General features: G+C 35.8%; 1 protein-coding gene across 3 annotated transcripts; it reads left to right on the forward strand.

Moving 5' to 3' along the window:
* The first annotated feature begins 3,031 nt into the window (after positions 1-3,031).
* On the forward strand, positions 3,032-13,353 carry LOC21390371. Of its 3 annotated transcripts, none has more exons than XM_024163351.1 (23): positions 3,032-3,283; positions 3,410-3,510; positions 4,548-4,764; positions 4,957-5,038; positions 5,196-5,469; positions 5,719-5,811; positions 5,915-6,049; positions 6,280-6,453; positions 6,824-7,026; positions 7,136-7,279; positions 7,383-7,471; positions 7,941-8,088; positions 8,204-8,256; positions 8,655-8,716; positions 10,023-10,186; positions 10,693-10,850; positions 11,105-11,162; positions 11,257-11,329; positions 11,469-11,570; positions 11,694-11,790; positions 11,869-12,194; positions 12,301-12,441; positions 12,856-13,353. In XM_024163351.1, exons 1-23 carry the CDS (start codon positions 3,121-3,123, stop codon positions 13,036-13,038), a joined length of 3,240 nt encoding a protein of 1,079 aa, XP_024019119.1. In that variant the 5' UTR covers positions 3,032-3,120; the 3' UTR covers positions 13,039-13,353. The 3 variants fall into 3 exon arrangements, with proteins under 3 accessions (XP_024019119.1, XP_024019120.1, XP_010092988.1); XM_024163352.1 differs by having other exon boundaries at positions 11,938-12,194; XM_010094686.2 differs by having other exon boundaries at positions 8,655-8,710.
* The last annotated feature ends 684 nt before the right edge of the window (positions 13,354-14,037 follow it).

Here is a 14,037-nt window from a genome sequence, read left to right on the forward strand (position 1 = left end):
TTAAAAAGAAAAAAATAAATGGCCAAAACTTCCTTGAACTGAAATTTTAATGAAATTTCTTGAAATTTTACTCAAATTGTAGTATATACCTACTGATGTCGATATTTATACTGATATTTACTGATATTTCCTATATTTTCCCAATATTTTATCGAAATTAAGTAGAAAAAAATTTCAATCAAAATTTATGATAATAAATTCAAATTCTTGAATTGTAGTTTCGACTGTATTTCTTCCAACACTCCGCGGAGGAGAACTTTTGGTTAAGGTTCTGTTTGGGTTTAAAGTAGTGTTGTCAATTAGGCTGGGCCATCCATGAACGGCCCGGCCCAGCCCGCTACAGTGTTGGGCTCGGTACGGCCCGGCCCTGTACTATGACGGGCCGGGTCGGCACATCTCGTGGGCTAGGGTTGGGCAGCAACTCCCCAGCCCGCGGCCCTGGCACGACCCAGGGCCATGCGAGGCACTAGCCTGGCCCGACACGCAGCCTGCGGCGTGTCTAACAATCACACTGAACCCGACACGTCACGGGCCTAACGATCGGAAACGGCTCCTCTAAGCCCAGCCCACGACATGCCTAACGGCACAGTTTTGAAAAACCACCCCAAAAACCCTATAAATACCCCATTTCACTCACAACATTATTCACACTTCTATCTCTCTTTCAACTCTCAACTCCTCTCACTCTCATAACTCTATCTCTCATATTCACTCTCCGATTCTTAGTTTTCCCTCTCAATTCTTATCTCTTATTTGTTTCATTTACAATTTTTAATCAAATTTTGCTACATCCCGAAAAACAAAGGTACTAAAGTATTGTTCTCATTATTTTTTGTAAAATATTTTGTTTATATTTAATATTTACTTACCTTGTTTATTGTTTATAAACCCTTTTGTTAACATTAATTTATGGTTTTTACAAAATATGGTGGAAGGAAATTTCCCTGATTCCCTGATCTTGGAGATCAACCATTTTATGAGGATGAAATGTTGATGCACAAGTCCAACCCCACTGAACTGGATAACGTTCTGGTTGATAATCAATCGGTGTACAACGAGGAAGTTGGAGAACGTGTCAAAGGAAAAACACCGTGAACTACTCTTGCATGACAACATTTCACCGATGAGCTATGACCTAATCCAAAATCAGGTGAAGTTGAAATGCGTGCGGTATGTAAATATTGTAAAAAAACACCTTTCTAACAAAAGAGGTGGGGGTACTAGCCATCTTGATAAACACTATGCAGATGATATAGTTCAATAATATTTCTCAAACTTAGACATAACAGAATCCTCTGGAAGCAATTTGGCCACATCTCACCACGGGTTTTACTTGACAAGGTTTTTAATGATGTAGTCATTTATGTGTACTTATTCGTATTACTTCAATTCAATAAAATTACATTTTTTTAGGGACATATGATATATTTCATTTTTTCATTAAATATTGCAATAAATATTAAAAGGGCTAGTGCCGGCCCGTGAAGGGCCTAGGCCCGAGCCCAGCCTTAGCCCTTACAGACAAGGTCCTAGGCTAGGGCTAGGCCTGAGGGTCTTCCCTCAAGCCCGACCCAGGCACGACCCTGAACTATTCAGGTCCATGCCTGGCCCGGCCCAAGCCCGAGGCATGCCTGAGGTGAGACGTGCCGTGCCGATCTGACACGGCACGTTTGACACCTCTAGTTTAAAGTTTAGTATCTCTAGTTTATAGGTAATAACTGTAATTATTTAACAGTAATGTAGGTTATATGAAGAAAATGTGCGTAAACTAGATTAGCTGCTAAAATAATAAATTAAATTGCAAAATTGATTAATAGAGAATTAAAAGTTTAGCCATTACAGTACTGACAACTGTAAGGGAGTTAAATATAGAAAAAAGTACATAACTTCGCCAGTTTTGAACTGATAATTGTAAGGAAATTAAATAACTGAAATGTAAATATTGTAAAGTTAGATTCGATAAATTAAGGGGCTGTTCGGCAGCCCCATTCTTGAGTTAAAAATTCAAAAAAAGTAACTCAAGTTACAACTTTATTTAAGTTCATGTTCTTTTAAGTTTGAACTCGAGTTTGAGACTAAAACTCGAGTTCAAGTTTTCCCTTCAATTCGAGTTTAAAAACTCAAGCTCAAATTAATGAACAATATTTTTTTTATTCTTAAAAATGCTTTAACTTTTTCGTTTTAATTTTGATTGAGATGATTTTTTTTTCTATGCATTGACAACGAAAAGACGAATAAAACCCCACCCATATACCCTATTAAAATTTTCTATTAGCATTGAGTTTTTATTAAAATACTGTCTACATACAAATTTAAGTTTTGACTCACTCAAACATAAACTCAAAAAGATTCTTATTTCAAACCATAACTCAAATGTACACAACCAAGTACAAACTCAAGTTATAACTCAAACTCAACTTAAAGGCCCCGTTCATTTCGTTGATTCGAGTTTAGAATTCGAGTTTTGTTACAGTAAAAAGCTCTCACAAACAATCACATCTAACTTTTTTGTTACAGTAAAAGCTCTCACATAAAATCACATATAAACTCAAATTAAAAATTAGAATCAGCGAACTAAACGAGAAATCTACACTCAAGTCACCTAACTCAAAAAGGACAAAAAAACATCCTCTAAATTGACTGAAATAATGCAAAATTAAAGAAAGGAAAAATAACCTAAGCGGTCGCGATATGATCGATTATATAAAATAATTCCTATCATCAAACGACACTCTCACGGATCTTTATAAAAAAACAAATAAAGTTAGGATAGTTAATAAAAATATTAAAAATATAATGCAAGCAATTATGATTTGTTGTGAGGTCATAAGGCCCGTTCATTTCGCTGATTCGAGTTTTATTACAGTAAAAAATTCTCATAAATAATCACATCTAACTTTTTTATTATAATAAAAAATTCTCACATAAAATCATATTTCAACTCAAATTAAATACTCATCGAAGTGAACGGGTATCCTAAAATCTTTATGCGGTGATAGTTTGTTGGGAATTGAGTAGTAGTCTACTCTTTCCTCTTCATTTCTTCGAGACTACTCCAGAGAAGCAGAGCCCGCGAAACAAAAAACTTGCAGAAAACCCTAAAGAGATTCTCCGATTCTAATGGAAGAAGACGAAGATTTCGTGTTGAAATCTGACTCCGGAGAGTCAATGGTTTCGGTGACGCTTGGGCGAGTAATGAACACTCTTCTCAGTGCTCGCCCCAGAAAGCTCTACGACGCCGTTTCCCGCCCCTCCTCCGAACCCCGAACCAGGCCTTCTCTTGGTTCGTTTTCCTTTCAGAAATCTCACTGCGAATTTTCAATTATCTCCTCAAGTTCTTAGTTTCGTTTTCATTTTTTTTTTGTCTAATTTTTAATTTTTGGATTTGATTTTTGTTTTTGTTGTTCAGGTTCATTGGATGACTCTCTCTGGTTTCTTCATAAGTACGTCAAGGACGCTGCGGAAAAGAATGAGTCTTTGGCTGAGATTCTCGTTCCCATGCTTGAAAATGTACGGACATAACTTGAATTTTGCTAAAATTAATGCAATTGTAGTGTATTTGCTTTAATTTTCGTGTTATTATTTGCCTAATTTTGCTCCTAATTTTCACTTAATTTTCCAAAGAACGAGTCTTTGGATGTTACTCTCATTCCCCTGCTTGAAAATGTATGGTATTAGATTTGGAATTGGCTCAAATTTAATATATTGAAGTGTATTTGCTCGAATTTTCATGTAATTATTAAGCTTAATTTTGCTCCTAATTTCGCGTAATTATACAAAGAACAAGTCATTGGATGATATTCACATCCCCATGCTTGAAAATGTACGGACTGCACCTGAATTTTTCTTAAATTAAGTTAGGTGTAGTGTATTCACTTTAATTTTCGTGTAATTATTTGCCTAATTTTGCTCCTAATTTTTTCACGTAATTATCCCAAGAACGAGTCATTGTATATCCTTCTTCCCATCCTTAAAAATGTATGGTATTAGATATGGAATTAGCTTAAATTAAATTTAATTAAAGTTTATTTGCTTTAATTCTGATGTAAATATTACGCTTAAATTTGCTCCCAATTTCGCATCATTATCCTAACAACGAGTCGTTGGATAATGTTCTCATGCTCAAATTTTACTTAATTGAAGTTTTTTTGATTTTCTTTTCGTGTAATTATTATGCTTAATTTTTGATGTAGGGAGATTTAGGCATAAGTACTCGTTTTTTATATCTTCATACGTCGTTTATTTTAGCTTATTAATTTAGCTAAGTTTTGTTACTATTATGTTGTTTATCTTTGTTATTATTTTGTTATCGTTTTGTAAGTGGACTATAAATAACCATTTAAGCTATTGTATTAAGGGGCTTGAATATTTTGAGAATTAAATACAAAGTTTAGTTTTCTCTCCAATTTGGGGATTTCCCCTTGTGGGTTTTCTTTTAGGTAGACTTGGACCTTTGAGTCCCGTAATCTGTTCGGGTTAGGCCGGTAAAATATTATTCTATCCATCCCGCTGCATCATTTTGCTCCTAATTGAAATATCAAAAACAGTCTTTGAAGTCCAAGGATGTGAAGCATTCACATGGAGGCCAAACTATGATCCTTCTCAACTGGCTATTCCAAGATGAATTTATTTTCCAAGCCATAGCGACAAATCTCGCCAAGATTATTGTCACCAAAGATGATCGTTTTATAGCCCTTGGATGGTGTACCCTTGTGCGTGGACTTGTGGAATATGAAAGTGCTTCTGATCAATTCTCAATGAACGGTAATCTATGTCCCTATTTCTCTCAAAAAGAATTGAAAAGTTTCGATTGTGTGTAAACATGTTTATGAGTGTGGTAACTATGAATTTTGGACTGAGTAGTTGGAAAGCATATTTATGATTGTGGATTAAAAATGGTGGACTTCTTTGGATTAAGGTTTAATTTTATTTATTTATTTATTTATTCAATGACAGGAATAAATCAGGGGCATATTGATTTCTTGAAGATATTTTCCACGTGTATTCCGTGTCTCTCATGCATTACACATAAAGGGAGGTACAAGCTTCTTTAGGATTGAGTTATCTCCATCAGAGTTGATATTAATGAAAATTGTTGTGATTGTTACTTTAATACATGTTGGGACTATTTATCTGCTTTGTTGATTTGCTTGTTTCTTATTTTTTCTGATCTTTTCATCTGCTTGTTTTGGTAGTTCTTTGCTGGATGGATTTGAGCTTCCATCTCGCCTAGCAGTGTCTGCTGCTGATTGTGTTTTAGTTCTTACTGAATCTTTGACAAAGGTTCCTACAGTTCCGAGCAACAGGCCAAAATCATCGGATTTGAATGCACCAAATCGATGGGTAGCACTAGCCTCCAGTGGAGATAAGAAAGAAAATAAATTGTCTGATGTTTCAAATAAAGGAGTTGAAAATTTACTTTGGGATCACTTGGAGGAAGTTATTCATTTGGTACAAAAACTTCTCGCTGTAAGTTGAAACCTTTTAATAATCCATATATGTTCCCCCTCTTTTTATTATAATTATTATTGTTCTTTTTCTTTTTATTTACTTCGAATTCACGTTGGTTTTAATTTTCTAAAGAGAGATTGTAAAACTGTGAGTAAATGATAATTATGGTGCATAAACATGAGATACTGTTGTAATAAAACCTCATTTTTTTTTACAAGATATTCTTTTGATCTTTAATCATATTGACCCTTTAACTATGAACTACAGTGGAACCAAAAAAGTCGACCCCTGCATGTCAAAGGATTGGAGAAAGTGCTCAAGTGGCTACAAGAGATTAAACACCACTATGACCATCTTCAGGTTGATGCAGTCCTCTAACCAAGATACGCTTTTACTTGCATAAATATGCTTTATGATGTCTAATCATCCGTGCATTGTGGTTTGCATGTTTGCATAATCAAAGTCAGGTTCCATCAAGACTGGAGCATTGCTGCTATCTTCCTGCTGGAAGCATTACAGTTTGCTACTTCGCTTAGAAGATCACAAATTTTCTCATCGTTACAAGGAATTATTGGAACAGTACTTATCGGGACTCCAGGTCAGATAAAGCAAACGCTGAATTTAACAATCTTCAGTGATGTTCATGTTCACTCAAATACCAAGATGCGCTTCTTAAAAAGTATCTCAACTTACTGGCTGTTTTTCCTTCCCCCTTCATTTTTCGTGTTTGAACAGCCCGTTATCTTCCTTTTCATTTGTTCTACTGTCGTTATGCTGTTAGGTTTCTGATACCATATAATTACCTAATTAATGTCGGTCTTTTTGCAGTTTTACTCAGATAATCATGTGGGAGGGCATTCTGAGAATAAGGGGAGTGCTGCTGAGACCAGAAAATTTTTTCTTAATTGTCTATGCCTTCTGTTGGGGCGATTTGACAGGAATAAATTTGAAAGTGTGGTTTCTGAATATGGAATTCGGATATCACATGTTATTTTACCACAGGTAGTAGTGGTCTACATCATGAAAGTCGCCTGTTTTTCATTTATTTTCTGTACAAGAAAAGCCAAAAGTTGTAGTATTTCCTAAGGAGAGTAATGTATGTTTTTTATAGAATGTTTGATTGATTGTTCACTTATGTTGCTTTTGATTTATCTTTGAGAGAATGAGTAAGATGATCACTCTACCCATTGTAATGATTTTTACCTTTTGAAAATTGTGATAGCTTGATTAACCGCATTTGATTGTTTAGTGCATAACGGAATTGGGAAACAAACTATTTTCACAAACTTTCTAGTCATTTCTGAATAGGATACAAGTTATTAAATAGAACCATTGTTGTGGACGTGCTAACATTTCTTTTTCCCATTTGAAGCTCCATTCTGTTGATGAAGATGTGATAGACGCTGTTGTATGCATATTAAAGGCAGTCATCTTCAAGCCACATCTTTCATCCGAAAGTAGTCATACTTATGTTGGGGAGACTGATATGGTGCTGCCACTGCTGATTAACCTTCTAGACGAGCAAGATGGCACGGCTAGGGCTGTGGTTATGCTCTTGGCAGAATACTGCTTGACGTAATTTTTGTTATTCTTCCTCCTGCTACTTGAATGCTAGATGACGAGTCTTTTTTAGGTTATGAACCTGGTTTTTGAAATATGGTTTGTGATTCCTGGTTTTCTTTAGGAGCAAAGGCAGCCACTGCCTTGAAGAAGTTCTGAAGCGCCTTTCTTCTGGAATTGTTCAACAAAGGAAGAATGCAATTGAAGTTATACAAGAACTAATTTGCATTTCACCAGATACAACTACTGTACTTTCTCAGTCGTCACGGTATTATAATGGCCTACTAGTTAATATTAACTTTTAATATTTTTATGCTTTCTACTGTTGATATTGATGTTGTCATTATATTTTTTTCATATGAACCTTGCAGGCAGGATATAGCACATCATTTACTTGAGCGTCTTGAAGATAAAGAACCAGCAATCCGTGAGCAAGTGTCCAATTTGCTTCCGATGATTGGTTAGTTTGATAGTGTCTAAAAATGTAGAGCTAACTTGCTTAGAAACTGGTAAAAGCACATGATCAAATATCAAATCAAGGATAATAGGATTGGGGGAAATAAATTTAACAGCTCCAATCTTCTTCATTTCATTCAAGTTGGTTCTAGTTCTATCCATTATTTGCATCTTTTAATTGGCCAACTGCGTTTCATTTGGCCATTATATGTTGTGATTTTTGGAAAGGGTTTTGGTATTTTCCGTTTAATCACCGAGTCTTTTTATTTTCATTCTAGAAGTCTTGATATAATTGGATTTGTAGCTGGATGGTCCTCTCCTCTAGTGAAACTCTCTTGCGGAGGATTTATCTTTTGAATGTAGTAGTGATCCTGTCCTGCGCTCAATTTTCAAGTTCTTATGCTTATTACTGAAGGTTTACCTTTGATTATGGTAATCCGCAGTTAATGAAATTGTTCTTATTCTTCTTGCAGATCCTTCCCTTATTTTGCCATCATTAGTTCCGCTTGTTTACTCATTGGATGAAAGAGTGCAATCGTACTCTTCTGATGCCCTTGTTCAGGTGCTCAAATATCATAACCAGAGTGCAGAAGTAATATGCCTGCTGCTTGACTGTTTAGGGTACCTTCCTCTCGTCTTCTTCTAAGTTCCTTCAATCGTCAAAGTTAAATATGAGCATTGTTTTTGAAATTATGATAAAATTCCAAGCTGCTGATTTTACACACCCTCCACGCAGAAACATTTGCCATGACCCCGATCTCCAGAAAGGTGTAGGAGATGGATGGGACGGTATGTGTTTTATTGGTAATTGAATCGCACATCAAGTTTTTTCTCTTCTTTTTCTGTTTCTCCAGCAGGTATAATGTATCAACATTGGACATAGAAACTGGAGAAATTAATGTTCTTCTCTATACATATTCTAATGCATATATGTAACTATTTTCTAAGTTCTAGATTGTATTTACCCCTGAAATCATACTTTCTATATGATTCCTAACTCTTGCATCAGATTTTTATTGCCTGAAATCTTTTGAATTGCCTGAAATCTTTTGAATCTTAGGACTTTCAATTGTACACCAGAATTTTATTCTCTACCTTCATTTTGGTGACTAATAGAGCATAGTATTGATGCTCAACAGCTTGTGTTTCTTTATTCCCAAAGATGACCACTCTGTACTCTATTCCAGGATCGAAGTTGGAGAATGATCAAGTACTCAAGCTGATTCCAGAGTGGTCAAGAAGTGTAAGAGTAATTTTATAATTTTTTGCATTATTGGTCTTCAGAAAACAATATTATGCTTGTCAATGTCGTGTAATATCTTCGCACTAATCAGTCACTCCAGCCTCCACTGTAAAAGCAGTTCTTATGCTCTCTGTTGCACGCACATACGCAACGACACATATGTCTTAGCACCTAAGATTTATAGACCATCTAGTAAACATTCGTGAAATAGTAGTTCAAAAGTTTTTGTTTTTATGCTGGATTGCACACACACACACACACATTCTTTGAAGTATTTGGTCTAGACCAGTCATTAAAATTGCGCAATGGGAGGTGTGCTTTGAGGCGCTGGAAAAACGCGTTGAGGCACACGCCTCACGAGGAAAGAAAGAGGCGCATGCCTCTCTGTAAGTGAATTGGCGTTTCAAGGCCGCCTCAGCGGTGGCCTTCACGTTTTTCACTATTTGGAGCTGAAATTAATATAAAGGCCCAAGCCAAAACTCATATCAGCCAAAAGCAGCCCAATAAAAAAGAAAAATGTAAAGAATTCTAGAAGAATGACGTTGGTATGACCAAGAGGCAAGGGTGCAGATTTAAAAAAAAAAAACCCCCTAGATTGCTAAAAATAAGAGGGAGTGAAGAAAAAATAGTTCAGTTTTTTCTTATTCATCACCAAGAATTACAGGCTATTAATAGCCGAATACAAGAAAGAAAAATCGGAAAGAATAATGAAAAACAGGAAAGAGTAAAATACAGCTAACTTTCCTAATTCTATCTTTCCTAATGTACATTCTTTGACTAATCTGTACAAGTAAAATAGGAAACAAATCAAGCCTATTTACATTAGACATAAAGCAGAAAGTTGACTAATCTCATGAGAAGAATCTGCATATTTCAACAGGGAGAAAAGAAAAATCAAGAATAATTATTTTGATTTAATGACTTTTGTTGTGTTATAATTTTTTTTATGGTGTTAAGTATGATTTATAACTTTTACTTTAAATTGCTTGATTTTGCATATTTTTGAATTATTTTATGGTTTATTTTGAGGCTTACGCCTCAAAATGCTACGAGGCTTATGCATTGCCTCACAAGACAAAACGCCTTAGTACCCAATTACGCAATTTTAAACCTTGGTCTAGACTACTAATTTTCTTAATTGTCTTGCGAATTTTCAGTCTCTTAATATGCGAATCTCATTTTAAAGTTTCAGTTTGAGGGCTTCTTTTTTATTTGACATGATGTCAAGACTTGAAGATTATGTGAGAGAACAATAAATTTTCTTGTTTAAAAATTTTAACTTCCTTATTTTTTTTCTTTTTTAATATTGTAGGTTCATAACTGGGACACCCTAATCGGACCTTTGATTGGCAAGATGTTTGCACATCCTTCAAATGCTACTATTGTTAGGTTTTTAAGTCATATAAGTAGCCACCTGGCAGAAGCTGCTGATACAGTCCTCTATCACGTTTTGCTGCATACAAAAGCACAGATGGAGTAAGTCATTGATCTTATCGTTATAGATATGCATTTAATTGTATTACACGCCTCTATCTAGCTTTTTAGTAATTCATCTTTTGTAGTTTAGATGCATTGAGTTAGAAGTAGTGATTGAACTGAAATAGCCGTTACATAACTGAAGTTTCTGCCCAAGTAGCACAGAAGTAACCATGAATTCATGAGTCATTTCTTAATTTTAACAAACTTGCTCCTTTTGGGACTTGAACACATCTCCAGCACTAATAGAGCATGTGCAGAATCTGGTGATTCACAATTTTTTCTTTTCCTTCCAAATCTGAAAAGTTTTGGATTTTTTGTGTCCAACATATTAAGAATATGCCACAAAATAACCATGATAACTTAAAAAAATAAAAATTCTGGATGTCTTGAATATGTATCACCTGTTAGTTTGAAACTATAATAGCTCGAAGGATAAACAATTTTATTTAGTTTTCAATTTCATGGTAGTTCGTGTTTTCCCATTTTCAATTTTCTTTTCGCAGTATGGAGGTGAGCAGAACGTATGCAAGTGATGACCCTGCAAATATGCAGCAATTGCTGTTTGAGCACCTTTGCCCATTACTCATTATTAGGACGCTTCCTTTAAGTGTCTTTAATGACCTTAATTCGTCTGTCATGTATGGCCAACTCATCAATCAAGGTATTGTTCATCAAGCTACCTTTCTTTTTTTCAGCTTTCTATCTACCTTTTATGCTCTCTCTCTCACATGTGCACATACATTGCTATGGATGTCTTATTCTTGTGCGCGTACTTGGGGATCATTTTACCAATGGTATTGTTCTTTTTGATTCCCACATAAACCTACAAGTTCTTTGACTGATACTCCTTCCCTCTCTGGGATGGTTTCTTAATCCTTTTTGTTAATTTTGTATTTTTATTCCTTTTGATTCCAGATCATGGGGATGTCAAGATCTTTGGTCATGACTCTGTTGCTTCTCTCCTTTTCAAAAGGTTGATTCATCACAGAAATGTCATGAAACTTCAAAGCTAAATGGGAATTCTGATGTTTTTCCTATTTCATACGATTTTATTATTATTATTTCAGGGCATTTGACAAGTTTGAATTTGAAGACGTACGCAAACTGGCTGCTGAGCTCTGTGGGCGAATTCATCCTCAAGTATATAATATTGACTTCACCTTTGTATTTGCTCACTTTCCTCGCCTTTTCCAGGAAGATTCTTACTGTTATTCTTATTGGCATTGTATCTCTCACGTTTGTGTTTTGTTTTCACTGATGTAGTTTCTTTTTCCCCCAGGTGCTCATACCTATTGTTGCCTCTCAGCTAGAACATGCTGCAAATTCTCGAGAGTTACTAAAGATAAAAACTTGTTTGTTTTCGGTTTGCACCTCCCTTGTGGTAATTATCGCTTTTCTCAGTCATTATCTGCATTCGCATACCTCATTTCTTTGTTGCTTTGGTTCTCATCTGTTTACTTCTATGTACTACCCATCATTTTTACTGCACTCTTGATGGTTCAAGGTCAGAGGCAGGGCTTCATTTTCTCAGCCTGCAATGCTTGAAGTACGAAAATCACTGGAGAAAGTGTTATTATGGCCTTCTCTGGACGAGGATGAAGGTATGCAAATATTTGGATTCCCAAAACTAAGCTAGAATCTTATTAGTGCTTACTTTGATGTCTTTATATTTTCTTCAGTTTCCAGAGCACAACATGGCTGCATTGATTGTCTTGCACTAATGATATGTGCCGACCTACAAGTTTCAGAATCAATTACAGACTCCAACCAAGAGAAGAATGGGCCTGTCCTTGATTACGTGATCAGTCAACTTACGTCCGATAAGAAAGAACCTGTTTCAACCTCCCAGTTTGGTGGGCAAATGCGCATGTTTGGGGCGCCACTTCCTCTCTCATTTCGTTTGTGCATGGCCAATGTTCTCATCAGTGCTTGTCAAAAAATTCCTGATTCTGGGAAGAAGCGTCTTGCTAAAAAAGCCCTTCCTCGTCTCATTTCTTCTGTCGAGGTATTTTGGTTTACCAATAATTACATGCTTATTGCCTCAGGGTCTACTCTTGAAGTCGCTCGTTGTCCCGTCTCATTCCTGAAATTAAGGGTGCAATGATATGCAGGCAATAACAGAATCGGATATTAGAGCTGCATGCCTCCAAGTTCTCTTTTCAGCAGTCTATCATTTGAAGTCTGCTGTCCGTACTTATGCATGTGATCTTCTCAAACTCTCCCTGAAAGCTCTTGAAAAAGGTTCAGAGAAGGTATAGAAACCTAGTTTACCACTCAACTTCTGGTTTATTGCTTATAAGCTCGTCATCTCGCATTTCAGCAATGGATTGTACGGGAGTCTTTTTCCTGGAATTTACTATAATGACTACTCTACAAAGTGAACTTATGCAAAAATAAACTCTGTTCATTTCTACAAAGAATGACCGGGTCGTTCTTGGTCATTTCTTGGTCATTTCGTAGTTATTTTGCAAATTGAAGTTTTTGGAAAGTTATTTTATTAAGAAAACTTTCGTATTAAGACAATTCTTACAAATGGCTCGATGTTTTCGCTTTGTTCATGTTTCATTAGCAGAGTATCACCTAGATTTTGAGGCTTTGCTGAGTAATCCATCTTGGTTAATGCCCGACTTATATGAACTTAAATTGATGGCTGTATTTTTCATCAGGAAAAAATGGCTGGGGCTAAGATGATGGCATCTCTCATGGGTAGTGAAGACGAGATTTTGGCGAGTATTTCCGGCGGGCTAATAGAAGCGAGGGCCGTACTGTCTAGTGTTTCTATGACAGATCCGTCAATGGAGCTAAGACAGATCTGCTCAAAATTGCTGGCTTGTATAACTTATCCCTGAGTTGTGCTTGGACAGAGAAAATGACGTTCATTATTTGCTTCATTTTGGTTAAAATTGCGTTTTTATTCAAGTTGACCGTCGACTTTTGTAAATAATAATGCTCTTGCTAATTTTCAACCTAGAGAGAGAGAGAGAGAGAGAGAGAGAGAGAGAGAGAGATCACATCGGCACTCTTTGTACACTGTCTCTAGCACATCAAGACAAGGACCAGAGTCAACTAGCTCCCAGACTTGATATTGGAGTTGGTAATTTGCTATTTTTGGCGAGGAAAAAAAATGAAAATATTCGTGAAAGATTGATTTCCGTGTTCAAAAATGATGTCTATAGATTTTGTTGGTGCTAATTGTGATGTAGGCTTCGTCCTTTTCTTTGACTCGTATTTGGTTCCACCGACGATGAAAGAAGGAATATGGAGGTTTTTTTTTTTCCCCTAATTCAGACAGAATTGATGGGTTGTGATCTGAATTTTAATTATGAGATAAATTATTCTAATTTACTAACATGTTATGGAATGATGCTAAAATGTGGAATGAAACTCATGCACTTAGACGCGTCATGCTTTGATCATCTTTCGTAACTTCAGTTTCTTCCTTCGAATGTGTTCATGTTACATATATGGAGGGACAATCGATTTAGAGGTACTTTATCACAATGTTAAATTTAGTAACTGTTAAAATTAAAAGTTTAAGGAGTAGAATCAAAAAAGTTCAGGAAATATGTGTCAAATAACGCAAATGTTTCTTAATCGAGATGCAAAGTTTAGATCTACAAGGAAGACTATATCCTGACTCATTTTGACGTGTTGAACGTAATGGTGACCTCCGTTCAAATTAATTCAATTCCGTTAAAAGTCGTTCAAAATGGGCGCACGCGGATCAAGGCGAATCAAACTGACTGATTGAAATGCAGAACGAGTTATCCAACGCTTCTAGAATCAAGCGGCTTTAATTCTATGTTGAGCCTAGCATATCATATGAAGGTGAAGATTTATCTTGAACT

This window comes from Morus notabilis, unplaced genomic scaffold (assembly GCF_000414095.1).
Source record: "Morus notabilis unplaced genomic scaffold, ASM41409v2 Scaffold1211, whole genome shotgun sequence".
Classification (NCBI taxonomy): Eukaryota; Viridiplantae; Streptophyta; class Magnoliopsida; order Rosales; family Moraceae; genus Morus; species Morus notabilis.

Coding starts and splice junctions, on each gene's coding strand:
- LOC21390371 (XM_024163351.1), top strand. CDS start 3,121: ATGGAAGAAGACGAAGATTTCGTGTTGAAATCTGACTCCGGAGAGTCA. Junction 10,187..10,692: donor CATACAAAAGCACAGATGGA/GTAAGTCATTGA, acceptor TTCTTTTCGCAG/TATGGAGGTGAGCAGAACGT. Junction 10,851..11,104: donor TGGCCAACTCATCAATCAAG/GTATTGTTCATC, acceptor TTTTGATTCCAG/ATCATGGGGATGTCAAGATC.